The 27,917-nt window shown below is 52.3% G+C and overlaps 1 protein-coding gene across 6 annotated transcripts in view; it reads left to right on the forward strand.

The window, feature by feature from the left end:
- The window catches only part of RGS3 (regulator of G protein signaling 3), a 137,997-nt gene that overhangs the window by 46,996 nt on the left and 63,084 nt on the right, over positions 1-27,917 (forward strand). For all 6 annotated transcript variants that reach the window (XM_068974437.1, XM_068974435.1, XM_068974439.1 and 3 more), the window contains 4 exons: positions 5,327-5,523; positions 7,792-7,875; positions 14,737-14,848; positions 21,598-21,641. In XM_068974437.1, the coding sequence (XP_068830538.1) occupies positions 5,327-5,523; positions 7,792-7,875; positions 14,737-14,848; positions 21,598-21,641 (437 nt within the window). The remainder of the gene's footprint in view (positions 1-5,326; positions 5,524-7,791; positions 7,876-14,736; positions 14,849-21,597; positions 21,642-27,917) is intronic.

Genomic DNA, 27,917 nt, shown 5'->3' on the forward strand with positions numbered 1-27,917 from the left:
AGCCACTGTCTTTCTTCCTCGAATCCTGAACTGAGAAGGAAGCGAGGGCATCTTTTCAGAGCAGCCTAGGAGACAGTGTTCAGAACTCAGGCACTCAGCTGAGATTCACCCAATGTTGTATGTGCGTGTACTTGGTCGCTTCAGTCCGACTCTTTGCGACCCCATAGACTGCAGCTCACCAGGCTCCTCTGTCCGTGGGATTCTGTGGGCAAGAATACTGGAGTGGGTTGCCATGCCCTCCTCCAGGGGATCTTCCCTACCCAGGGATTGAACCTGTGTGTCCTGCATCTCCTGCTTTGCAGGCAGATTCTTTACTACTGAGCCACCAGGGAAGCCCCTCAACCAATGTTACTAAGTGTAAGGTTCTGTAGGCACCGTGGTCAGGCTGACACAGGAAAGAGGCATGGAATTCAGAGCTGGGAGGTCTCAGATTGGAGTTGTGTGAGTTTAAACAACTAATGACCCTTCACTGAACCTCAGTTTCTTTATCTATAAAACAGGGCTGATAATTCCCACTTTAGAGGGTTGTCAGAGGGATGAGGGAGATAATGGTTTTGAGTAGCAGCCTGTTTACTGAGTGGTGCTACACAGAAGATAGTTGTCTTTGAAGTGCACAAACGTCTCTGCTGTTTGAATGGATTTTTCTCTATTGTTCAGAAAATGCTGGCCTTAGTTTTTAAGGGCCAGTGAGAGAAGCTGTCTCAAAACCAGCACCTTCTCCCAGGAGGCCTGAGGTGTCAGAGTTGATGCTGGAGTGGGCTGGGTTTTCTTTTAGGTCCTTTCTGCACTGGCTGAAGGCCAGATGGGATCTGGAAGGCTGAGATCAGCCTTGGCTGGTGGTCCATGGTACTGACCCTGATTTCCTTGAGCCCTTCCTTCAGAGCCCACAGAATGTCCTTTGACCTCCTGCCTTGAGAATGGCCTTTTCCCAGCCACTTGCCGACCTGCTCCCTCCCAGTCCCCTGTCAGTAGCACGAAGATGCTTGCTGAGAGCAGGTGTCTTTTGGGGGGAAAGGGTTGCCACCAGGCTCAGGGTTGAGAATGGAAGGCATCTTCATTCTCTCCAGGTGGGGCATTTGGGTGTTTGGGCTTGATTGGTTGGAAGTGAATCCGTGTTCCTTCCGGAGAGAAGTCTGGTAATGTTTCAACACTGAGTTTTAAAGAAAGCTTTTAGTCGGTGCATTAGGTTAAAGAGGAGACATCACTGCTAAATGGTGACCCCATTAAGGGCAGGGCCTAGGCCTGCTCCTCTCCATGTGTCTGGTGCTGGTCCCAGGGTCTGACAAACAGCAGGTACTCAACAGAATTTTAATTGAGTGACCAACTGAAGTGACTTCGGTTGCCACTGAGGGTTTGCAGGCTGCTCGGGGGGAAGGGAGTTGGACAGGTGTGTCCCCGGAGGCGGGCAGGTGTGAATCCTTCTCGAGAGATGCCTCCTGGTGTCCTCCCAACTCCTATCCAGGTTTTGGTTCCCCTCTGACAGTACAGTGCTTAGCAAACCAAGACGGGCACAGTTATGTAGGCCGTGGGAGAGGGACAAGTGAGGAAATGATGATGCTGTTAATAACAATGGTAACTTTTGAATGCATTATATTAAGAACTTGACCTGACTTCATTTATTCTTCATGAGAATAATTATTTGGGGATTCAAGGATGTTTTTTTCTCCTTACCAGGGATCGAGCGTTCCTGGCTCCTGGTCCTCAGGTTCCGAGGAAGGGGTGGAATTCAGGGCACAGATCTTCCCTTAAACACACTTAGGGCTCTCCAGAGGCCCAGGCTGTCTGTCACCAGTTGCCAGCTTCTGTCCCCTCCTCTGGCCGGGCTGCCTGGCCTCCTGGTCTCCTCTCAGGAGAGTGGGTTGAGCCAACCTGAGCTGAACGGGGTCTGGTGCCCTTCCAGGGCCTGGGGTGCCTGCCTGCTTGTCATTGGCATTTTCTCCCAACCCACTGATGCCCTGGCATTGTCCCCTGCCCTGTGAAGGTGGCCCAGCCTCACGTTCTCTGCTGCTGGGGTAGGATGACTACCAGGACTGTCCTCAGAAGCTGAGTGACTACGGTGCTTGGTTGGTGAAGCAGCTGTTGAAGGGGTGGATCGGGGTTTGGACCAGAGGGTGTAAGTGGCAGCAGGTGGGAAAGTTAAGGAGTTTGCCTTCACCGAGCTCAGTAGCTGGGTTACAACTTGGACTGTTTCTTTAAAACAGATACTTCAAAAATCAGTTTTGAAGAATCAAGCCCACTTGCTATACATTATCCAGGGTGTGTGGACAGGGGACACAAAGACATACCACATAGGTTAGGGTGATCCCACCTTGTACCAGTTACTGATCAGATGACCTTAGGCAAGTCCTCCAGTTGCTCCAGACCTCAGTTGCCTTGTCTATAAAATGGGACTGCTTCCCTCCCGAAGGCAGGGGTATATGTCGAGTGGCTTACTCATGACTTTCTAGGCCCAAGGCGAAGATTCTACAATGCCCTGTGCAGCTGGGGTTGGGAAGGAAAGAAGTGGATGCCTTTAAAGGTCAGACCAGGGACACAGGACCCAGATTTTGGCATTAGCAAACCCAACCCATCTGCTGCTGCTGCTGCTGCTGCTGCTGCTGCTGCTAAGTCACTTCAGTCGTGTCTGACTCTGCGACCCCATAGATGGCAGCCCACCAGGCTCCCCCATCCCTGGGATTCTCCAGGCAAGAACACTGGAGTGGGTTGCCATTTCCTTCAATACATGAAAGTGAAAAGTGAAAGTGAAGTCGCTCAGTTGTGTCCGACTATTAGCGACCCCATGGACTGTAGCCTACTAGGCTCCTCCGCCCATGGGATTTTCCAGGCAAGAGTACTGGAGTGGGTTGCCATTGCCTTCTCCCCAACCCGTCCAAGTTGGGTTTGTTTTGCCTTGTCAGTGCTGTGTAGTTTCACCTTGTCTGGTCTAGGCTTGGTTGTATCAGATTAGACTAGTTCCAGACTGACCCTGGGATCCCCCTTCATGGTACAGTTTGTGGCCCAGCATCCTCGTCTTAATGCCAGCCTTGATGAGTAGGTTATTCATCGACTTGGGTTTATAATCTTCGTGACCTCAGACTTTGGTACCATTCACCAAACCCTTGCTCATCAGGTCTTTTGTGGGAGCCCCCGCCTGCCCTGGGTCAGCAAGGTAGCCATCCGTGTTATCTCTACTTCCCGGAGGAGAACACTCTGGCTAAGAGGGCGATGGAGCCTGTTCAGAGCTGCACAGCCCATCTCTGAGGAGGCCAGTGCTCCAGTTCAGGTGTCTGGTCCAACTCAAACCCAGTGCAGAGCTTGAGGGCTGGGATGGGTTCTTTCAGCAGAGGCTGCCAGCACAGGGCCCTCTGGGGCTGACGTCCAGGGTCAGAGCAGATGAGGAGCTGCGAAAGTGTCTGGCCGTGCATCTGGCCCCCACCCCTATCCTGGATCATGCTCTTTCTCCTCTAAGTGACTCCTTGAAGAGGCAGGAAGTGGTTTAGGCTATTATAGTTTGAGCGCTGCCCCAAGATACTGCTGCAGTGGGTGGTCACTTGTGTGTGTGGGCGGGGGGAGGGATGACTTGTTTTTCTCACCTTTCTCTGTGAGAAGGGGCGGGGGGGTGGGTGGAGGAAGCAAGGGTGAAACCTTCTGAGTTGGTTTTTCCTCTGAGGCTCTGGACTGCGCGTTGGTGGGGAGCTTCCCTGAATATAGCTGGGGTCAGGTCACCTGTTCACTCCCTGGCTGCCAGGATTGAGGGTGGCGGAAGGAGACCTCGTGGGCTAGGCAAGCAGATCAGGAAGTGCTGGTCAGTTGCCCGCCTGGCAGCAGGGACTCTTTGAAGGGGCTCAGGTGTGTGTGGAGCTTGAATACCCTGGAGTTTGTCTCCTACTTGCTTATGTCCAAGAATTCCTGACTTTTTAGATACTCCGTGTTGTGCACCTCTGCCCATTGGATGAGACACGATAAAGACCTGTGTGCCACTCCTTGTCCAGGGGTGGACGTGTGTCCTGCAGTGTTCCCTTATAGAGGGGACTCCCTGCAGCCCTCTGCTCTCTTCCCTGGGTTCGGTTCATTCTCTTTCTCTTGTTTCTCCTTTCTTCTCTCTTTTCTGATGAGAATAATTTCTGATGGCCAAGCCAGGGAGTACTTCCTGTCTGTGATGAAGCTGAGGCTTCCCAGTGTCCCTGGAGCACCTGATCAACTTCCTTTTCTAAGTGGAGGAATCACAATAAGAACCACAATGGGTTAGCAGCTCACTTTCATGGCGCCATTACCAGGCCCCAGGCGTTGTTCTAGGGGCTTCACTTGGATCACCTCCTTTAGTTCTCATGGCCGGCCCATGAACTTGGTGCTATAACTGCAGTGAGGAAACCAAGAGTCTGAGCAGGGAAGTGAGTTGCTGGTGGTTACCAAGTGGGGAGCAGAGAAGTGAGATTTGGGTGCAGCCCTCTGGCTGGTCGTGTCTGACTCTTTGTGACGCTGTGGACTGTAGCCCACCAGGCTCCTCTGTCCACGAAATTCTCCCAGCAAGAATACTGAAGTGGGTAGCCATTCCCATCTCCAGGGGATCTTCCCCACCTAGGGATCAAACCCAGGTCTCCTGCATTGCAGGCAGATTCTTTACTGTCTGAGCCACCAGGGAAGCCCCTTCTTTTCTTTCTTTCCTTCTCTGGCTCAGAGCTGGTGGGCTTCCCCGGTAACTGGAGCTTCAGTGCCACCCCTTATCCCAGACTGACTCAGAAGGCCAGGCTTCTCCAGCTCCCTTGGCTAGTTGAGGGCCGACCCCCACCTGTCTTAGGAAAGCCCACTGTCTCTGCTATCACTGCGGAGACAGGACCTCCACTCTCTTTGTTTGAGGGGCCTGGGAGTCAGTGGTGCTGGGTGTGCCCAGGGCGGGAACGCAGGCCGGGGGGAGCACACGTCCTCTGCCACCTGGAGCGCTCCAGCTGACTGATGGCTTGATGTGGGTCTGCGGGCCTGGTGAGGTCAGATCTTCTGATTTTTCAAATCTGAGAGACCTTCTGATTTGTAAAAGTGTGAGGCCAAACCCATAGGCCTGATTCAGGTCCTGGGCCACCTTTATCATAGCTGGCAGTTCCCTGCCCTGTCCTCGCCCTGGAGGTGGAGGTTTGCATGTCAGTATCCCTCCCAGAGTGAGAGAGACTTGCTTCTGAGGTCTCCCCATCTTCTCAGCACCTTGCTCAGGGCTGGGCTCAAGGTAGATGCCGTTGGAAATGGCACCCGATGGCCTGAGACCGTGTGCCCTGTTTCTGCAGAGGCGATGCCTTTGTGGCAGGTGGTGGGGGATGGAAATGCCTCACAGTGCACCCCCATCTCTGTTCCACAGAATCAGGGAGTCCCAGTAAAGGGAAGTCTTACACGGGCCTGGGGAAGAAGTGTCGGCTGATGAAGACAGTGCAGACCATGAAGGGCCGTGGGAACTACCAGAACTGCCCCGTCATGAGGCCGCACACCCCGCACTCAAGCTATGGCACCTACGTCACCCTGGCCCCCAAGGTCCTGGTGTTCCCCGTCTTCGTCCAGGTGAGCTGATGGCTGACCCCCAGGGCTCCCTCTGGGGGAGGTGAGAGAGAGAGGGCCCTTCGCTCTGGGACTCAGAGATGGTGTCTCGTTCTAGAACTGGGGGAAGCCAAAGAGCTTCGGGGCTCGGGATGCTGGGGATGATACGGAGGGAGCGGAGGCTTGGGGGAGGAATAGGAGAGTGGGGGCAGGGAGGCTCAACATCAAGGGGGTCCCCCTCCCACTTCCCTTTCTCTGGGCACGCTGCAGGCACGCTGCAGTTGCCTGTTGTATCTCGCAGGGCCTCTGTGCCAAGGCTCTGTTCCTGGCTCCTCCAGCGCTTTGTTGTTTGGAGACGACCAAGCGAGTGAGCCTCGAGGCCCGGCATCTTGTCTGGTCTCCTTGGTCTTAGCAAACACGTCTGGCCAGTACTAGCTGGTGGCCTGAGACTGTTTAGATTTCCCTTCTCCTATTTTTCTCTTGTTTTCCTTCTCTTCCTCTCCATTTCCAAGCCTTTATTTATTCTGTCACCCACATATATAACCCATGTGAGCATTCGGATAGCTTTCCTGTGCATGTCCTATTAAAAACCCCAGACTGTACTGGACACTTTCTATCCTGTTGCCTTATTTTAAACAAGAATTGCAGCATGAACGTTTCCTACACCATTAAGTGTTCTCTGAGTCTGTGTTTTGCAGTGGTTGGACACTATCACAGGGATGTTTCATATCTATTTAACCAGTCCTCTCTTCTATTCAGAAACTTGGGTTATGTCTGCTCGCTTGTTATTGTAAATAACTGTGATGAAAATCCTCATGCGTGAATTGCCTCTCAGATTATTTTCTTTGGGAGAGATTCCTAGAAGTGAAATGACTGGGTCATCGGTCATAAACATCTTAAAGGTTCTTATACATATTTTGACAAATTGCTTTCCAGAAAAACTCTCGGTTTATCCTCTCATCAGCAACCTAGAGAAGGCATGGCCCCAAGAGCTTCATTTCTGACCATGCCTGCCTTCTCGGCTCTCCCTGGCATCCTTCTGGGCCTGTCACTGGCCAGTGGGTCTTTGAAGTCATACTTTTTAGGATGCGTGCAGCATATCTCTGGCAGGTGACGTGTGTCTCTCCAGACAGCTCCGTAGGCAGGGTCTGCCCTTTGCCATTCTTTCCATCTCTCCTCTTTCTTGGGAGGTAACCACAAAGGTCTTGGAATCCACAGGGCCCAATTTTCATTTTAAAATTTTTACCAAAAAATTATAATTAGTTTTAAAAAGTCATAAAAACTTTTGAGTTGTAAAATATATAAGCCAAAAATGGCATAACACTTAAATGGACAGTTTAATGGGTAATTATAACATAGATATCCGCTAAGAAAAAGGCCTAGACCATTCCCACCACCCCAGAGGCTGTGTGTCTCTCTTCCTGATTATAATACCCTCCTCGCCCAAGAGATGTACCCACTAGTCTGACTTTGTGATAATCATTTCCTTGCTTTTCTTTAGTTTTACTGCCTATGTGTGCTTTCCTGTGCGTGCTAAGTTGCTTTAGTCGTGTCTGACTCTATGTGACTCTATGGACAGTAGCCCACAAGGCTCCTCTGTCCATGGGATTTTCTAGGCAAGAATAGTGGAGTGGGTTGCCATGCCCTCCTCCAGGGAATCTGCCCAATCCAAGGATCGAAGCTGCATCTCTTATGTTTCCTGGACTGGCAGGAGGGTTCTTTCCCACTGAGAGTGGGAGGTGGGGCTCCGCAGTGGGTATGGGGCAGGGTCATGGAGTAGGGTGAGACGTTTGGGTGAGACTTGGTCCCTGGGAACTGACAGCAGAGAAGGAGTCAGGGAACTCAAGTGTGTTAATGAGTGTGGAGCAGGGATTGACCTGGCCTTCGAAGGCACTCAAGTGACCAAACCTGGCCTGAGGCTCTCAGGATACTGCCAGAGGTGACCTGAGAGCCTGGGCCTGACAGCATGAATAGGAGAGAGGAGGGAGTGTGGGGGCTGGGAGGGCCCGGGAGCTCAGTGCAGTCAGGGAGCTGGGGGGGCGGGGAGGCCCGGCCATGTGGTCCGACTTCCTGCGGCAAGTGTGTGAAGGCTGGTGGGTCGCAGCAGCAGTTCCGCCCAGGATGAGCGCCTCTGTCTTTCTGTTTCTGTCTGTGCATGAGGGGGCGTGTGGGTTCTTGGGGTGTGGGGGCAGGGCTGGCAGTCTTCTGCGGCTGGCTTTGGCAGGCTGCCTCCCCCTCGCCCCCACCCACCTTCTCCACCAGGCCTCTTTGAACGATTGCCTTTGGTTACAGCCTTTAGATCTCTGCAACCCCGCCCGGACCCTCCTGTTGTCGGAGGAGCTGCTGCTGTACGAGGGGCGAAACAAGGCTGCCGAGGTAAGACACTCTCCTTCCCCAGGTGAGGTTTCCGGTGGGCTTCACCAGCCATCTTCCAGGCCCCTACATTTCCCCTCTTCTTGATAGATGCAGAATTGTACAGTCAGGGTAGGAAAGACCTGAAAAATCTTCCGTGCTCTCCTCTACCAAATGGCTACCCAACTTTTCCTTAGATACATCCAGTGACGGGGCGTTCACCACCTCTCAGAGCTATATAGTCGGTCTTTGGCGGTCAGAAGGTTTTCCCAACCCCTAATGACATTCCACTGTTTAGCCCAGCTTCCTCTAAGGAACAGAAGAGATCCAGCTGTGACGAATGACTTTATGGGTGAGAAGATTAAAGCTGTTAGCCAAAGAGAATTTTTAGAAGAGCATCCATTACTCGGGTTCTCTGGGTGTGTATTAACCCAAACCACAAATCCTCTTTTGAGGGATAAGTCTATGATCTCTCTATGGCTCTAGCTCGGCCCACAGAGGCCTGGGTGTGGAGACCACGCCGCTCTTCCTGGGAGCTGGCCCCAGCATATCTCTTACTGGGGGGACTTCACTCACCTCCACAGTCCCCAGAGTTGGCCAGGTTCCGGCTCAGTCTTCGTGAGTTTAAGTCTATTTGGGAACAGAGGTTGGAACCCTGGGATCTGACTGGTTTCCTGAGAGCCTTGAAGAGAGAATGGGGGCTTGTTGCCAATCAGGCCCTGATTCAGAGCTGGGAGTGTGGCTTGGCTGAGTTGAGAGGCAGCTTTGGGTGGTGGAAAGATCAGGAAACTTGAAGGCAGAAAGATTACAGCCAGCTCTGTTTTGCTGCTGGCTCACTTAACACTTCTTCCTTCTTCCTCAGTCTTCCCATCTGAATGGTGGGTGTGTGTGGGTGTCTGAGGCAGCCATGGCAGGGTCTGAGGTCGGCTGATCTTGAAGGGTGTTTCGGCCTCAGCATTCTGGGACATTTTGTGTAGCTGCAGCAAAAGCAGGCTGCTGTCGTTTTGTTTGTTCAACAAGCAGACCAGAACTCATATTTTCCAAGTGAGCATTGTCTCTTTCAGGGGGGTTTCCCTGGGGAGACCGCAGGCTTATTTCCACCACACTGGTGTCGCTTACCACATTTCTGGACCTCCTTTTCCGGAACTTTCTTAAGAACCTTGGCATAGCTTCTGAATTGCCTCCATGGGAGTAAAACTTCATCTGTTGAGGGGGATTTCAGTTCTAAGAACAGGAAGTCCTTTGGAGCCGTTCTTGGTGAGTAAGTGTGTAGTGGAGCTCAGTCAGGTAGCAAAGGTCAGAAACAGAGGTGTGTCCGCAAATTCACAAGACTCAGGAGAAGACAGTGAGAAGCGGCAGCCACCCCGGAGTACACCTGTGTGTCCAAATGTGCTCTTTTGTTCCCTCACTCACTCACCATTAAGCCCACAAACATTAAACATTTCTTCTTTAGCCTTATTGTGTACGCATTTTCCATGCTGGGTCCCTGGTGGCTCAGATGGTGAAGTATCTGCCTACAGTGCGGGAGACCGGGGTTCAATCCCTGGGTTGGGAAGATCCCCTGGAGAAGGAAATGGCAACCCACTCCAGTATTTCTTGCCTGGAAAACCCCATGGACTGTAGCCTACCAGGCTCCTCAGTCCATGGGGTTGCAAAGAGTCGGACCCGACTGAGCGACTTCACTTTCATATTCCATACTTGATCCCAGTTAACTTTTTTTTTTTCTGAAATATTTAATTGTTAATCTGACTGTGCTGGGTCTACATTGTGGCATTCAGGGTCTTTTAGTTGCAGCTTGTTCCCTGAACAGGGATCTAGTTCCCTGAGCAGAGATCAAACCCTGGGCCCCTTACATTGGGAGCATGGAGTCTTAGACAATGGACCACCAGGGAAATCCTGATCCTGATTAATTCTTGCAGCTTCCTGAAGAGAGGAACATTTGACTCCAATCAGTAGATGAAACCAAGCCTCCAGTGAGATTAACTGGCACCAGTGGGCTTCCCATGGTGGTGCTAGGGGTAAAGAACCCACCTGCCAGTGCAGGAGACATAAGAGACGTGGATTCGATCCCTGGGTTGGGAAGATCCCCTGGAGGAGGGCACAGCAACCCCCTCCAATATTCTTGCCTGGAGAATCCCATGGACAGAGGAACCTAGTGGGCTACAGTCCATGGGGTCATTAAGTGTTGGACACAACCGAAGCGACTTAGCATGCATGCAAGAGTCTCAAGGCTCCAAAAAGATGTAGCCACAGTTAGCACTTGGGATCTCTCTGGCTCAGCAGTGCTTCCCAGGATTCCATGCTGCCTCTGGTGTGTTTGTTTAAAAACAAATTAACAAACAGAAGCTGAACCCAGGGTCTGGTAATAGTTAACAGTCTATCCAAGAGTTCTTCATCCAGTGGGTATTTGGAGCCTAGAACTAAGAGACCCCTTCTGAAGACTGAAAGAAGAGATTTGAAGACAAGTAAAAATAATCCACTCCTTTTTCTTGAAATATGATAGGAAGCAAATATTTGGATCTTGGTAGCCTGTCATGCTATTCAGGCCAAAAATACAAAGCAATTCACGAGGAGTTTGGATAAGTTTGGAGAATCACAGCGAAGGCTGGGTCCACAGGAGTTGCCTGTTCTTACTGCTTCCCTGGAACTCTCCTGCTGATTGTCGTCCAGCCTGTTCTTGTGTGTGCAGAGGCAGTCCCCCTGGATGGTGGTTTTCTGACTAGAGAGTGCTAATTTGTCTCAAGTTCTCCCTGGTGCACGACAGAAATCTTACCTCCTGGAATGTTCCCCCTTGGTTCTTTGTCCGCTCTCTTCTCTGGCCATGCTCCACGAGCTGATCCAACCCCACATCCTGAACTGCCCTCTTCACACCTGCTCCCAGAAGTCACAGACTTGATTAATGTGCCCTGAGACCAAACCAGCGTTTGGGCACAGCCTTGTTTCTACATTCAAATCCTGGTTATCGAGCATCTGCAGTGGAGCCAGGCCCTATGTTGGAGGTTCTAGGAGCTCCGTGGGGCTCAGGGACACACCCTAACTTTACACGCTGACTCACTGAGTTTACCATTAACTCAGGCACCAAGATCTTTTCTGCCAACCTGCCCTTAGGTAAGATTGCTGGGAAGAAGCTTGGTTAGGACCACGTGGGATTAGTGATCCTTTAAGTTGCAAGGATTTCCCAACCAAACAAGCCGTCAACTCTTGACCCTTTGGGAAAACAGAAGTGTCGTTGGAGCAAGTGTGGGGAGCCACCTGGCAGCCCCACGGCCTGCTGTGGGAGGTGAGCCGGTCACTGGGCTGTGGAGATGGCCGTCACTGCTCTTGGGCTGCTGTGACTTCTCCGGGCTGCTGGGGAGGTAGGAGAGGGGCACGCTGGCCTCCCTGCGCTGCCTCCCACTGTACGCCAGCTCTGTCCTTTCCCTGACCTGACTTTTGGGGAAATTCTTCATTCAGGCCTTAATCACTTCCTGTCTAGACCACATTCTCAGCTCTGGGAATCTGGGCCAGAGCAGCGGCTTGGGTCTTTCCTCACCTTGCTAGTGGCTCTTCCAAGTGCCCTCCAGCTGGCTCTTGTAGGCTGGGGCTGGGTTTTTTTTTTAATTTTTAGTCTCCTCACAGACTGTCGCCTCTGACCCCTCCCCTGCCAGCTCCCCTGTGGGTCCGAGGGCCACTTCCAGATTCCCACTGTGTCGTCAGGGGAGCCTGAGGCTTCGCCTCGTGTGCGCCTTGTGCAGGGCCTTTCTCTTTTCTGCTTTTTGGATGCTGACGTCTTCTTCTCAGGAACCAACACCTAAAATCCTTCTGAACTCTGGCCCATGTTCGTCCCCTCCCTTAACTTCACGGTCTCGTCTCCATTGCCCCTCTCTCTGGATTCCAGCTTGGATTCTTTCACATTCAGGGATGGGACAGCTGTAGGTGAGACTGCTGGGAAGAAGCTTGGTTAGGACCATGTGGGATTAGTGATCCTTTAAGTTGCAAGTATTTCCTAACCAAACAAGCCCTCAACTCTTGACCCTTTGAGAAAACAGAAGTGTCCTTGGAGCAAGTGTGGGGAGCCCCCTGGCAGCCCCCATGGCTGCCTCCCCACATGGTGAGAGCTCTGGGGTCAGCCAGACCTGGGCACTGGTCTGTCCCTGCCTGTGTTGCCTCCGACAGGTCACTTAACCTCTCAGAGATACTGGGTCCTCCTCTATCCAAGAGGGCAATGATGTTGTTTACAAGTCAGGATCCACTGAGCAGAAAGTAAGTGCTCAATAAATGGAGACTTCTGTGGGCCGTGTTGGGTCAGGGCTGTGATGGGAAGGGGGTTGGAGAGGGTCCCCACCAGGATCCCTTCCAGCCCAGCGCTCAGGAGTCCTCATGTTTGGTCCTGTCGGAGAAGCCAGAGCCCCCTGGGGAGCCTCCCGTTCAAGGGTGCCCTCTGTTGTCTCTGTGGCCCGGATTCTGTCAGATCTCTGTGTGCCAAGTCATCCTAAGAAAAACACGTGTTTTTAAATTATAAAAGTAACAGGTTCTCATTGCCAAATAATGCAAATCAAACAACTGTATAAAGTAAAATCCTCCCCATAGTGAAGACTGTGATGAGTACCTTAGACTTGAAAGTATGTAGAAATATAGACAGATTTATGGGGCTTCCCTGGCGGTCAGTGGTTAAGAATCTACCTTCCAATGCAGGCAACATGGGTTCCATCTGTGGTCAGGGAACTAAGATCCCACATGCTGCTGAGCAGCTAAACCCATGGGCCACAAGTACTGAGCCCAAATGATGCAACGAAGGTCCCTCATGTCACAACTAAGACTCAGTCCAGCCAAAGGAATAAATACTTTTCAAAAATATAGACAGATTGACAGTTCTGCTTTACAAATTTGGATTATATGCTAGGTACTTTTGCACATTGCAGTATTCTGATTTATGACAAACAGATTTCCATTTCTGCCCACATAGCTCCATTTTATTCTTTTAATAGTTGCATAAAATTCTACCATATGAAGTTAGTTTATTCATCTTCTCTTAATGGGCATTTATGTTCTTTTTTTTTTTTTTTTTTTCATTACAAAAGTGCTACTGAGAACATCCCTACACATTCACGTTTATATGTCCTTGTAAGAATTTCTATAGGCTAGGGTCTTAGAGGTGGAGTTGTTAGGTCATCTCCAACAGTCTGACAGATAAATGGCAGCATGTTGACCGTCCGAATTTGAGCAACAAGCCAGCGCACACTCACTGTGGCCCTTCCGTAGTGCATGCCGACCCTCTGGCAGACTCTTCCTACTCCAGATGATGTGAAATGTCAGATTTTGATACCTCAAAGGGTAGTCCACATAATTAATAATATTTTGTTTTCTTCAGAGAATCTAAAATAGGATTTTTTATTGCTTTTGACTAAAGGCCACTGCAGGATTTGCAAAACAAAGCTCAGTGTAATCTTTACTGGCATTAGAGGATCAAGTGGATTTTTTTTTAGCATAAAACTATGTGGAGCATGCCTGGTGGTTTACCTATAATGTCTAAAAATATCTTTCTCCTTATTTTCGGAGCAGCTAATGCATCAAAGAGATAAAAGTTCTGTGCGTGTCTGTATTGGGGCGTAAGTAACTGACTTTTTCATGATGTGATTGTGCATGGATGTAGTTGATATTATCGGCAAGGAACTTGGTAAGAACATGCATATGTCATGGTGCCTCAATTTATAGTCTACACGGAGCTTGTGAAAGAAGCCTGTAGGGAGCCCGGCAGGGACTTTCTCCCTGTTTGCATGGTTTTCTCAGATGAGAAAACTGAGGCTGAAGGGATTTGGGGACTTCACCAAGTTTTCATGGCTGCTTAGTGGGACAGGAGCCTTGAGTTCTGACTCCAAGTCTAGCGCTCTTCAGCCAGACACTTAGAGGAGGACGCATGTGAATGTGGTATCTCTTGCAGCTCAAGGTGGCTTCCAAGCCGAGGGCCCGGGTCTGGAGGTTGCAGAGGCATTTGGTCAGGAATGTGGGCCTGTGGGGTGTCTGGCTGTTGGGAGGCTTGCTGTTATTCAGTTACTCAGTCATGTCTGAACCTTTGTGACCCTATGGACTGCAGCATACCAGGCTCCCCTGCCCTTCACTATCTCCTGGAGTTTGTGCAAACTCATGTCCATTGAGTCAGTGATGCCATTCAACCATCTCATCCTTTTTTGTCCCCTTCTCCTCCTGCCCTCAATCTTTCCCAGCATCGGGGTCTTTTCCAATGAGTTGGCTCTGTGCATCAAGTGGCCAAAGTATTGGAGCCTCAGCTTCAACATCAGTCCTTCCAATGAATATTCAGAGTTGATTTCCTTTAAGATTGACTGGTTTGATCAAAGGGACTGTCCAAGGGACTCTCAAGAGTCTTCTCTAGCACCACAGTTTGAAAGCATCAATTCTTCAGTGCTCAGCCTTCTTTCTGGTCCAACTCTTACATCTGTACATGACCAATGGAAAAACCATAGCTTTGACTAGACAGACCTTTGTCAGTAAAGCAATGTCTCTGCTTTTTAATATGCTGTCTAGGTTTGTCATAGCTTTCCTTCCCAGGAGCAAGTGTCTTTGAATTTCATGGCTGCAGTCACCATCCGAAGTGATTTTGGAGCCCAGGAAAATCTGTCACTGTTTCCACTTTTCCCCATCCATTTGCTATGTTGACAGGCAGGCAGAGGTCATCAGGCCTGAAGGCTGAGGATGAAGGCTGATTTTTATTCTGCTAGTTTTTCCTACTATGAGAAGCAGACATGCTGAGCGTCTGCTCCTGGTTCTGCCCAGGATGACAGAGACACGAAATGATGGCAACTTGTTCCCTGGCCCTCCAGGGGAGCCTGTGGCTCTGGCCTCTGGGACAGTGGGGCAGCTGGCTCTGCATGCTCTCTCACCATGCAGGTGACGCTGTTTGCCTACTCAGACCTGCTGCTCTTCACCAAGGAGGATGAGCCGGGCCGCTGCAATGTCTTAAGGAACCCCCTCTACCTCCAGAGCGTCAAGCTGCAGGAAGGTGAGTGCTTGGCCGAGATGCCCTGGCCTGCCTCCGCTCTCGCCCTGAGTCCTCCTCCTGGTCTGAGCAGCACAGATGGGATGTGTGGTCGGGCCCTGCCCGTGGGTTTGGCTCTCAGTCACTGGTGTTCCAGTCTAGCAGTCCCCACTGTACACCTTGAACTTTGCAGGGAGATTTCTGCTCCAGCGAGGTTTGGGGAAGGCTCGGGAGTGGAGTGGGAAGAGCGCTGGGTTCAGATAGACCTGTGTTCCAATCTTGGCCTGGCCCCTCCCTACCTGTGTCACCTCAGGCAAGTTCCTGGACCTCTCTGAGCCTATTTCCTCCTGTGCAAGTGAGGATGCCAGTAGTATCTCAGAAGGTTGCGGTGAAGGTTAAATTAAGTTTGGTTGTTTATGCAAAGTGACTGGCTCACACCGCGCACCCAGGCAATGCTCGTGGCTCCCAACTCACCACACACATCCAGGACAGGAGACCACGGCTGCTTCCCCCAGCCACATGCCCCAGGCCAGAGTCTGGGATGCTGGCGCAAGGAGCTGGCCGGGGCTGGCAAGCAGGAGCACGTGGGAGTGTGGAGCAAGTCTCTACCCGAACCTGCCACGGTGGCCCTGCCCTCCACTCGGGAACGGGAAACCAGTGGGAGTATCTGTTGAGAGGTTTGGTTTGGCGCCCGAGGTCTCTGCTGCAAGGGGCTCGGTTTCCTCTCCCAGGTTATGAAAACAACACCAGACCTGTTTGAGCCCGGGTGGCAGGGGCAGGGAGGAAAACATTACCCAGCGAAAGAATTCTGTTTTGACGGCTTGTGCTCCAGGAAAACGTCCTGCTTGTTTGCAAACCCGGCCTGCGCACTCGGTGCCCCCACCGCTCTTCCTCCTTAGAAACCCAGGCCGTGTGAGAACCCCTACTCCCGCAGCCCCACAGGAAGCCACTTACAACTTCTCCTTCTCTGCCTCTGGCTTCCTCCTGCCCACTGAGCAGGGTGGCCACCGAGGGGAAGAAAGCAAGTCACCTCGCTGGGGGCCGAGGCTCTTCTGCGGGGCGGGCTGGGCCTGACCAAAGGCATGATGAGGAGCAGCCCTCTGAGCAAGTTCAGCTCAGATCCTGAGGTTCCAGGGAGCCCCCCAGTGCCTGCAGGAGGGGGGCGACTCTGCCCTTGACTTTTCTGCTGCCACCACCCCACATCCCTCACACCCAGCTTCCCCTGCACACCCATTCCCATGTCTCTCCCACCCTTTGGACACACATGCACTCACACACCTGCCCACCCCTGGCTCACACAATCTAGGACCCTGTCAGACTTGAGGGGTGCTGGTGGGAGGCTGTGCTCAGTAATACACACTGATTGGTGATAAGAACCAAAGTGAAAAGTGTGTTAGTCGCTCAGTCGTGTCCAACTCCTTGCAACACTATGGACTGTAGCCCACTAGGCTTCTCTGTCCATAGGATTCTCCAGGTAAGAATACTGGAGTGGGTAGCCATTTCCTTCTCCAGGAGACCTTCTTGACCCAGGGACTGAACCCAGGTCTCCTGCATTGCAGGCAGATTCTTTACCATCTGAGCCATCTCTTGTTCTGTTGTGCTCACCACGCATGTCTGGGGCCTGCAAGCCCAGGACCCTGGTCTGCTCAGCCTCTTGCTATAAGGAGGGAGGGAAAAGAAGAGTTACAAACTGGCTGTGCATTGGGTGGGGGTTGGGAGCCATAGGGCAGAGGACGAGCAGAGGGTCATAGCTGGGAGGGGGGTGGTCCTGGGCTCCGCATTGCTGCTGACCTGGGGAACAGCGTCAGCTGGTCCTTTCTCCCTTTTCTGGGCAGCAGTTTCTCTTTCAGTAGCCAGGGTTGGAGCACAGTCCTTCACGTTCCCTCCCAGCCCTGCCGTGCCCACATGGACCTGAGATTGCTGTGAGAAGATGGCCGGCGCCCATTCATCTGGCCTCCACCTCTGGCCTGGGCCGGGGTTTGGGGAGATGGGGTGGGTGGAGTCTACTGAGAACTGGTTGAATCTTCCCTTCCTGGAGGCCACAACCCCAGGCTTGAAGGGAGAGGCAGGGTGAACGTTATTTACCACTGGGTAGCTGCTGGCCAGGGTGGGTGGTGTGAGGTCTTGGGGTGTTGTGGAGAAACCTCCCCTATGCTGAGTTGCCTGTGCAGTCATGGCCTCCCGGGGCTGGAGACTGGGGGTGGCCGCAGCCAGCCCTGCTCAGGAGAGATGCCCGCAGCCACTGGAGCTTATTGGGTTGTTATGTGAGGGCTGTGTGTGTGTGTGTGCCTGTCTTGGGTTGCCAGCCAGATGTTCTGGTGCAAAGAGTCTCACCTTTCTCCAGCAGTGTCAGTCAGCAAGCACAGCAAGCATGGCTCTCCAGGGAGCCCAGGAACTGCTGGGAGCAAAGGAAGTGGCCCAGAGACTGAGCTCTCAAGATGCACGTTCCAGCACTTAGATGGCTTTAGACTGCTTTCCAGGCATTTGTGGAGCTCTCCCCTGCTCCCCTGCCCCTGCTCCCTGAGACAGCCTTGTGGGTCCTGGGGTTGGAGAAGCCCAGCGATCCCTTCTCCAGACGTTGGAGTTGGAGCCACCGGGCCCAGTGTCCTGAGTCCTGGCATCCACAGTCCTGCCCACCTCCGCCATGCCCCCAGAGACTCACGGCAGCAACGAGGCTGGTTTTTAGGAGATGTATCTGCGGCCTCAGCTGGAGCCTCTCTTGGCAGAGTGGTCTCTGATTAACATTGCCAGTGACTCCTAAGGTTTCTTGTCTCTTTCAAATTGACATGTGTGGGGAGTTCAGTTTGGGGCAGAGAAGACGGTAAACACAGAACAGAGCACACCCAGCCTTTCCTGTGGACTGGGGCTGACGAGGGCCTTTCCCTGGCAGAGGAGAGTCTGCCCCACCCAGGGAACAAGGACTCTCCATGTGATGTGTCTGAAGGGTGCTTGGCTCCACTGGCCAAGCCCACTCCCAGGGCCGGGCTCGGGCACGGAACTTTGTGGTGCCCAGGGAATGTTTGTTGGGTGAATGAATGGAGGTCCGGAGGGAGACGGGAAGCGAGGCCTGGGTTTGGGGGCCAGGGTGCACGCCTCTCTTGCTTCCGGCTGGTGGCCACTTAAACCTTGCCCTCCCTCCTCCTGCCCAGCTTCTTTCTCCCAGGCTTCAGCTGGGGCTGAAAGGCAGTGTAATGGGAACAGGCGGAGAGCTGGCGCTAACAATCGGGACATCTCCGGTTAGCCGGGGCCCATTGTGGTCTCTTCCTGCCTCTGCCGCCCACTGGCTTTGCTGTTCTTTGTGTTTCTGCCTCCCAGGCGGCCCGCATCCCGCCCACAGTGTGTCTTCCTGACCTGCCCTGGTCTCTCAGGATGGCCTGGAAATGTCCAGCTGGTTCTTGGGTTCCCCAACCTCCCTGAGGAGCCCAGGTGCCCCGTCTTAGAGCCTCAGCTGCTTGGGTCCTGGCTGCGGGAGCGCTTGGAGTTAAATTTAGCCGGTTGACATTTTCTGAGCATCTCCTCAGAGCCCCGCTCAGTGCTGGCCGCCAGGGTACTAGCAGAGACAGAGACATGGTCCCACTTAAGGAGCCCATGGCCTGGTGAAATGACAGATGAGTAAACCAGGAGAGGGACAGAGCATGACCTCGTGGTCAGAAATGGGCTTTGGAGGCAGGTGGTCCTCGGTTCGTCTCAGCTCTGCCATCTGCCCACTGCTTGCCTTCTGCAAGGCGTTTCTACTTCTTCCCCAGGCCTCAGTTTCTACATCTGGAAAATGGAGACAACAGCCCTCCTGGCCTGTCTCACGGGTGGAGAGGACTTGGTAACTGGTTGATTTGGGATCTAAGGCCAGGCTTGAGAGGGCTCTGGGAAAGTGCCAGAGGGGTCAGACCTGGGCCAGGAAGCCAATTCTGGGCTCCCCTAGCTTATGATTGAGGATCGCCCTTGCATAGCCCATTCCCTTGTAGCTCACTTGGTAAAGAGTCTACCTGCAATGAAGGAGATACAGAAGTCATGGGTTTGATCCCTGGGTCGGGAAGGTCCCCTGGAGAAGGAAATAGCAACCCACTCCAGTATTCTTGCCTGGAGAATCCCATGGACAGAAGAGCCTGGCAAGCTACATTCCATGTGATCACAAGAGTTGGACATGTCTCAGTGACTAAACCACTACCCAGCCAGCCCAAGGTCCATGGCCCACGTTCCTTGGTTGGGTTAACTCAGAAACCAAGTGACGCCTTGTTAAACTTCAAAATGGTGCATGTGGTTGGAGTGTTAGATGGAAAGCCCAAACGTGTGCTGCCTCATGTCCCCTTTCCTTTACACTCGCCTCCATTTCCATACTCTGGAAAGTCCAGAGCCCACGCCTGGGTTCTGGAAGGGTTTCAGGTGAGGCTGCGGTTTCTCTCTTGGCTCAGCCACCCTACAGCCTCCTCTTTCTGCCACTGCAGCTCCTTACAGGCACCCCTGGGTTCTGAGTCTTGCTGTCCTTATTTGAGGCTCTGAGCCATGCTGAGTGCTGCCCCTCTTCCATCCTTCTCCCAGAGTGCTGCCAGCACGAGGCCATGACACGGAGCGGATGTCAGTAAGGGTCTGCAGTAATGTGGGGGTGTGGTGCAGGGGGTGGGGGCTGTCGAAGCACAGAGAAGTTTCAAGGCAATCCGTCAGTGATCCCTTGCCACTGGGAATATGTGTCCTAGGTCATATCCCCCTGACCTTGGCCTCCTGTCTCCCTGAGGCTCCCAGCATGCTGGCTTTCCCCTCCCTTCTAGAACCTTCTCTTCTCTCACCACCAGCTTCTAAAACCCAAATTTCTGTTATTTTCTTACACAGATCTTTTTGTTTCTCCCTTGGCACTAAAGTCTGCTTCTGGAAAGTCAAGGAAACATCCTGGTTGTTTTCTTAAACAAAAGAAACCACCTCCCCTTGTCTCCACCCTCAGCAACGCAAGTAACTGGCAGAAGCTTTGAAATTAGAGGTTTCTTCAACATGACTGACTTCTTATGCAGGGTTCCCCTCCCCCCACCAGCCCATCTCTAGGTGGGGAGAAGCAGAAGGATTTATTCTAAGTCCAAAGCATACCCCCATTTACTTAGGAGCTATTTTTATCTGACTCTGGCTGGCATCCCTAGCCTTAGGGATAGACTTGCCCAGGAAACTGCCCGTATACTTGTTCCAAGAGGGCCTGGCCTCCACCCACATGAGGGCCTCATTTACTACTTTTCTTAGGAATAGAAAAGTTTTTTCTCTTTTTTAGGAAAAAAAATCTGTTTTTTTCCTTGCCACTTTTACTTTGCAACACATTTTAGTTTTGGGTTTCTTGGTGTTTATTATTATTATTTTTTGACAACTTCTGTGATTCAAGTGTCTGTTGAGGGTTCTGCTTTGAGCCTAGCACTGGTCCTGCTTCCTCAAGGAGACAAGGGGCTGGGTCAGGCCTACATGGTGAGCCCTTGAGAGGTAGGTGTGCAGTGATTCAGAGTGTGGGCTCTGTGGCCAGGTTTCCTGGATATAAATCTTGGTTCTTCCCCCTTCTACCTGAGGCGGGTTACTCATCCCCGCTGCCTTGGTTTTCTCACGTGAATCACGGGTGAGCATACCCTCTGCCTCATAGGGGTTGTCGTGAAGGTCCAGCTTACGCACGTGAAACTTTTGGCGCTGTGGTTGGCACCCGGTACTGGGTATGCTAAAGCTCGGTGGCAGTTTAAGTGTTTGCTGTTGTATGTGTGGTGTGGTTATTTCCCTCAGAAAGGACAACCTGCCCGGTGAGGTTGAATGCTTGAAATACAGGAATTTGCTAACCACCCCTGGCCTGTGCTTAGATGAGTGGCCCGTGGGGAGGGCTGCCAGGTTCTGAGGAGCAACCTGCAGTGGTCAGGGAAGGCGGCCTGGAGGAGGAGGCGGGGCTTCCTTACCCTGGCAATCCCTTGAGCACAGCTGGTGATTCTCCATCCCCATGCCTTTGCTCATGCTGTTCCCAGCTTCCGGAGTACCCTTTCTTCCCATCTTGAGTTCAGGCTCAAAAAGGTCATCCTCCAGGAAGCCTTCCCCGACAGCTGGGGCTTATCTCCTGGCTCTTGTGTTTCCAAAGCACGCAGACCAAATCGCCTTCTGCCCTAGGGTGGGTATTCTGTCTCAGCTGCTCTGCTGGAGGAGGGGCAAGTGGCCGACAGGCCTCCCAGCTGCGGCGCAGGTGGAGAGGGTTTGGTGAGTGGCTGAGTGTTGGATTCTAGACCAAGGGTCAGAAAACTCTAGGAGAACACACTGAGGGGTTGGGCCTGGGCTGGGAAGCCATCTCTAGGCTCCACCCAGCGTGTGATTGGGGTCTCCCCTCACCCCACCGCATAGTCCACAGAGTCCACACATTCCTCAGTGGCTCCTTGTGGCATTTCAAAATGACAAAGGCAGTGTGCTGCCTCCGTGTCCCTCATCGCCAGGGGCATGGTGAGAAAGACGCCCCCTGGGATGGCTGACAGTCCCCTGCACCCTGCGTGTGGTGCCCACAGGCTGCTCCTGGCTGCCTCACATGGAGGGAGAGCTCAGCACTCCTCGGATCAGGCTGACCTGCAGGCAAAGGCCTCACAGCTGTACCTCAACCTATCTAGTGATCAAGTGGGCTTTCCTCCTGAAATTTCACTGCCCCGAGAGCCTGCGCCTTCTTCCTCTTTTTACAGGAAGTACCACACACAGTCCTGTGGGTGAGAGACCCGGAGGTGCTCAAGCAAGTGGCTGAGACTCTGTAGCCAATTCTAATATAAGTCTTCCTTTTTGTTCCCTCAAAGGTTCTTCAGAAGACCTGAAATTCTGTGTGCTGTATCTCGCAGAGGTGAGTGCTTCCCCTGAATTTGAGGAGAGGGTCCTGTGTCCCGGGGCTGGAAGGAAGATGTTGGGCTGGGTGCTAGTGCCGGGTTCTGAGGCTTCTCCACACCTACTCCTCCAGTGGTTCTGGGCAGGCCCACGACGGCAGTGCCCTGCTCTGTGGAGTGGGACAGAGTGCTCCGCACCAGGGTCTCTTACCTCTGTGTAGAAGAGCAGTGGGCGTGAAAATGCTTAAAGAGGAAAGAAGGACCCTGTGGCCTCCTGCTCAGGACTTCCTGGTCTCCAGTCCCTGTAAGGGTCACAGTGAGGCTGTGGCCTGTCAGGTCAGGCATTGCCCTATTCATGGTGGCTGAAGAATCTGCCTGCAATGCAGGAGACCTGGGTTCTATCCTTTGGTCAGAAAGATGCCCTGGAGAAGGCAATGACTACCCACTTTAGGATTCTTGCCTGGGAAATCCCATGGATAGAGGAGCCTGGTGGGCTACAGTCCCTGGGATCACAAAGAGTTGGACACGACTGAGCGACTAACAGTCCTCTAGAGAGGGCCCTGATTCTCGTGCCCACCTCTTTCCTCCTCTCTTTCTGGAAGATACCACCTACATCCTCTTCCTGCAGGGTCTTATCAATGTTTTAAAAAGGCCTGAAGGTAACTGTACTTTACCTGGGCCAGAAAATGCACATGGAAGAAACCATCCAGCGTCTGAATTTTGGGCTGGAGTGACACCCACTCAGTGGGTTGGATGCTCCTCCCTTCTTCAGGCTGCTTATCCCAGTCCCATCAGAAGCTCAACTGGACACTGCGACTTTGCTGAGCTAACTGGAGCCAAATAGCTTAATGCTCGATGTGTTTTGGGAGATGAAATATCATTTATTGTTGCAGTTCAGTCGCTCGGCTGTGTCTGACTCTTTGCGACCCCATGGACCGCAGCATGCTAGGCTTCCCTGTCCTTCACCATCTCCGGGGGTTTGCTCAAACTCACGTCCATTGAGCTGATGATGCCATCCAACCATCTCATCCTCTGTCGCCCTCTTCTCCTCCTGCCTTCAGTCTTTCCCAGCATCAGGGTCTTGTTCAGTGAGTTAGCTCTTCGCATCAGGTGGCCAAAAATATCATTACCCAGGGGCTTAATCAAAGGAGGCCTTGTGATGGAAAAACAGAACTACTTAGCCATTCAAATTTTTTTCAGTTTTCAGCAAATTTTCTTACTCCTTGTACCTCTCTTCATATGAGTCTGCTACTAGTTGCAAGCAGGGATTTGTTAGACCCATTCCTTCCCTCTGCTTCTGTTTGTCTGTCTTACCCAGTAACAGCCTTGGGAAACTGTCCGTCTTGTGGGAGAGTGCACTGGCCACACGTTATGGGTGAGGCCTGGTCTGCGCTGGCTGGCCAAGAGGAGTACACCCTTTTGAGAAGGAATTTGCATGTTGTTTGTGATTGGAAGATCATTCTTTCAGTTCCAGGCACATCCCCTTTAGGTGACCAGACCCCTGAGGCGAAGACAGTTGCTGAGATGTTAGCTTCAGGGGACAGGAGGGAGTCCAAAAGGCAGTGGACATTGTTGGAGCTGAGCTGGGGACCCCGGCAGCCTGGGATGGCCACCTGAGGTCTGAAAAGGCACCGGTATCCTCCTGTGTCAGCGTGTCCCCGCCGAGCGCAGGAAGTAGCTGGTGGAGACGTTTCAGGGCTGGCGTGAGTTCGTTTGGCCTGGAGCCGAGCGAGGAGCTTAGGAGAGGCTGGGAGGCAGGCTGGGAAGTGTCGGAGCTTTGGCCTTTCCAGCCTCACCCATCTGGATTCCAGTTCTCTCCAGCGGGGCCTGAAATGAGGCTCCCAGTTCTTTAATGCCAAGAGAGCTATTCCTGCCAGGCTGGGGTTATTTTTCCCAGAGAAAAGCACTTGTGCTCCTTGGTTTCCAGGGAGCTGTGACCTCCTAGCCCTCCAAAGACTGATGAAGGCATATTGATCTGGGCCCTTTTATTTCAGTAAAGTGTCAGGTGATCCGACCCCAAGGGGCTGGAGGATTGAAGCTCACAGGCAGCCAGAAGCCTCTCTTTTCTCTTAATGGGCTGCTCTTTACAAGAGGCATGTCTGTAACACACAGAAGACAAGATCCCTGCCTGCCCTGCGGCCCGGAACAGGCCTGCCAACCGTGGTTTTGAAACCCATGGAGAACTCCAGACTCGTGTCTTAGTTGGCATTTCCAGCAAGTGGTTTTTCACTGTTTCCTAACACGCAGGTGGTGTCCAGAGAAGAAACCAGGGCCAGAGAGTCAGGATTTTAGGGATGGCTTTCCAGTCTGCATTGAGAGAGCACCAACTGCCTGGGGCGAGCGGGGGTGGAGGGTGGGGTGGGGGGAGTGGGAGGCGGCTGCTCTGATTGTTCCCCAGCAGTAGGTCCTGGTTAGCTATCAAGTGGGTTGGATTGACCTGAGCAGTTCTCGGCCCTGGGGCCTTAATTTCCCTGGACAGGTGTCCCTCAGCCCGTGCAAATCCTTGAGAAAGATGCAGCCTATGACTGGCTGTACCAGGGGCATGGGGTCAAAGGGCACATGGGTTGGGGACTATCTGCAGAGAATTTGATCCTGGCTTTACTAATTTAAGAGTCTTCACTTTGGGGTTAGGAAGACCTAGACTGGAATCTTGACCCTGCCATTTCGTAACTGAGCGATCTGAGCAAGTCACACACTCATCTCTGAAACGAGGCTGTTGAGGCCTACCTTACAGGGTTGTTGCAGTGATTAAATGAGATTCAATAAGATACTGTGTCCAAGCCACTTAGCACAGAACCTGCCACATGGTGAGTACTCAATAAAGGGTAGCTATTATTCCTGTCAGCGTCATAACAGGGGGAGAGCTTTTCGTATTCATTTACTCTCCATTAGCAACATCACCAATGATTTATTGATCCGCTAAAATAAAAACTAAGAGGAGTATCTCACATTCTTTGTAATGTACATTCTTTGTAATGTAACAGTACATATACTGTTAAATAAAGGAGGCAAGATCGCAGGTTCTGGAGGAGGCAGAAGACAGACTCTGAATCCCTCCTCTCCCGACACTTCTTGGGGCTGCCGACTTAACCTCTTTAAGCCTGAGTTTTCTCATCTAAAAGATGGTAACGGCTGTGTTTCTCCTTCCTCCCTATGTCATAGGGTCACTGGGAGAATTGAATTAAGTAAGAGAACATCTGTCACAGCAAGTGAACAAACATAAATTGTAGTAGAAGAGGTTTTCGTCTGTATAAGGATAATATTAATTCAGGAACAAGGAGGTTGAGGCAAGATGGGGTTTTAAAGAAGGGAGGCAAGAGGAGCTGAGTTTCTAGTTGGCATTGGGATTGCTCAAAAGAATCCACCTGCCAATGCAGGAGACACGAGAGAAGTCCAGTCCTGGGTCAGGAAGATCCCCTGGAGAAGGAAATGGCTACCCACTCCCGTATTTTTGCCTGGAGAATTCCATGGACAGAGAAGCCTGGTGGGTTACAGTCTATAGGTTGCAAAGAGTTGGACATGACTCAACACACACACACACACACAAACACACACACACACACACACGTATGTTTGAATGCAGAGGTCTGGGCCCAGTGCTTTCGTATCTGGAGAAAGCTTAGCTCACCAGCTGGTGGTCAAGGAGGCCCTGCCTCCAAGTGAGTTCCCTGAGGATGGTTTCAGGGCAGCTTACAACCTTGACCTTGGAGCCTGATATTTGAGGACACAGTGCATATGAGTGTTCAAATTGATGAGTCAGGTCACAGAGTGGACCAAGAGAGACCCAGGCAGGCAGTGGGGGCCCCTGATTTAGGCAGATGGGAATTCAGCCTTCCTGGAGGGGGCTGGCTCCAGGCTCTCCCTCTCGTCCAGGCCAGTCTCCCACACTCCAGGCAGCACTTGGAGAGGAGGCTTGGGAGCTAGGGCATCCCCAGAATGTGTGAGCATCTAAGACAGCCAGCCCCCAACCCTCAACTGGGCCTAGGTTTAGATCCTTGGGGCCTCAGATACCTTCTTAAGGTCATGGATGGGAAGGTGCTTTTTAAAATGGATAATTAGATAAAGGGAATTATTATTAAGGTAGAATCTGCTTCAGAACAGAAAGAGCAGGGGAAGTTGGGGCTCAGGGAGTTGAAAGGATTTGCTGAACCCCAAATAGCTAGGTAGAGGCAGGCCTGGGAGGCTTGTGAGTGCATGTGTGCACGCTAAGTCGCTTCAGTCGTGTCCCGATTCTGTGCCACCCCATGGACTGTAGCCCGCCAGGTTCCTCTGTCCATGGGATTCTCCAGGCAAGAATACTGGAGTCGGTTGCCATGCCTTCCTCCAGGGGTTCAGGCCAGGGCCAAATTTGTGGCCTTTCCACACTGACAGCGTTTCTAAGTGAGAAAGGACCCTAGTCCCTGCCCTGCCCCTCCTCTCGCTTGGGTGAATGTGACAAGACAGAGAGCAGATGGCTCTCTGATCAGCTCCTGCCCCACCTGGCTTCTCTCTGGGGCATTTTGGGGTGAGTCCTTCCTTGCAGTGGGCTGGGGGTTCTGGCAAGTGGAAGTCTGTTATTAAGTGGTAGAATTGCCTAACCACATCCACTCAGTTCCCTGAAACCAAGAGGTGGGGCTTTCTTTCCGCTCTCCTCTGATGCTTCTAGGAAGAACAACTCTGAGCACTTTGGGGCTGGCACCCTGGGAATAGGCACCCTGAGGGCCAGGTCAGATGGTAGGGGAGAAAAAGTGCTCAAATGCTACTCCATGAGGCTGATAACCATCCCAGCTCAGAGCCTTGGCACTTGCTGTTCCTTCTGCCTGGAACAGTTTCTCCCTAGCACTTTCCTTGGCAGCTCTTTGTCATTCAGCCTTGGCTGGGTGCTGCCCCTCCAGAAAGGCTGGGTCTGTCTATTGGGCTCAGATAGGACCTCTCCCTTTTGGCCTTTCCACAGTTTATAATTACATTGTTTAATTGTTTCTTGTCTCTGCCCCCATCCTAAGGGCAAGAACTCAGCCTCTCTTATTTCCCTCTTCACCCCCAGGGGCCTAGCACAGTCCTTGACACAAAACAGGTGCTCAATGAATATTTCTTAAACAAATGAAGTACCAATAATGAAGATAGCTGCTGTTTGTTGAAAGTGTTAGTCGCTCAGTCGTTTCTGACTCTTAGTGACCCCATGGACTGCATCCTGCCAGGCTCCTCTGTCCATGGAATTCTCCAGGCAAGAATACAGGAGTGGGTAGCCATTCCCTTCTCCAGGGGATCCTCCAAACCCAGGGATCGAACCCAGGTCTCCCACATTGCAGGCAGATTCTTTACCATCTGAGCCACCAGGGAAGCTGTTTGTTGAGGCCTGGGTTATTGCTTGCCCTCCTGATAGCTCTGAGAGGTAGGTGACATCATGGTCTTTCCCATCTTACAGATTTCTCTGAGGCTGACGGCTAGGAAGCAACAAAGCTGAGATTCAGACCAGTCCTATCCAACTGCAAAACAAGGAAGGACTGCATAGAATTCTACACTGTCCTTTTCTATGTTCTGAGCCATCCAGCTCACACCCTTAGCTCCCTGGATGAGTTCATCAAATCGCAGCCCTCTGCGGTTATAATCAAATTCCAGCGGAGACAGAAAGAGCTCGCCACTCCCTGCGCAGAGCGCAGAGCGTCCTGGAGAGGATGATAACGCGGGGCGTATTGTTCCTCCCCTCCCCGCTCCCAGCACATTCTGGCTCCTTCGGGGCTGACTCCCTGGGTCCCCGCAGCTCCCTGGTGCCTGTGCCAAGGCTGGCCTGGATTTGACCTCATTCTGAGAGTCTCCTGGGAGCCAGAGCTCACTGAGACCTTGACTGGCCAAGCGCGATACTAGGCCTGGATGAAAAAGGCCTTCCTAGAAGGGGTTTCGGGTCTAGTTGGGGAGATGAGATTGCAGCACTTAACAAGGTTAAATAGCAAAGCAAGATTTAAATGGCAGCAGTGCCAGAAGCTTGCACTCAACTGAGCTGAACAGTCATTGATCAGATCCAGCTCATGTGTCAGGCAGCAGCGGGGCTGTTGAAGGCCATGCCACTGCTCTCCAAAGACTTTCCGGAGAAACCCAGGTCCTGCGTGGGTACCCATCTCACCCTGGTCTTGTGATTAGATGAGTGTGCTGATGTAAGGGAGGGCTCCTCGCTCCACAGAACAAAAGAGGGGCAGAGACCTCGGCCCTCTGGGCCCCCCACGCGCTCCCCCAGCAGTTGCCTTCTGCCTCCTGTTCCCGGGGGTGACCTCACCATGGCAGTCCGCAGCTCTCCACAGGACTCCACTGTGTTGGGAACC

The sequence above is a fragment of the Capricornis sumatraensis genome, chromosome 6 (assembly GCF_032405125.1).
Source record: "Capricornis sumatraensis isolate serow.1 chromosome 6, serow.2, whole genome shotgun sequence".
In the NCBI taxonomy this organism is placed as follows: Eukaryota; Metazoa; Chordata; class Mammalia; order Artiodactyla; family Bovidae; genus Capricornis; species Capricornis sumatraensis.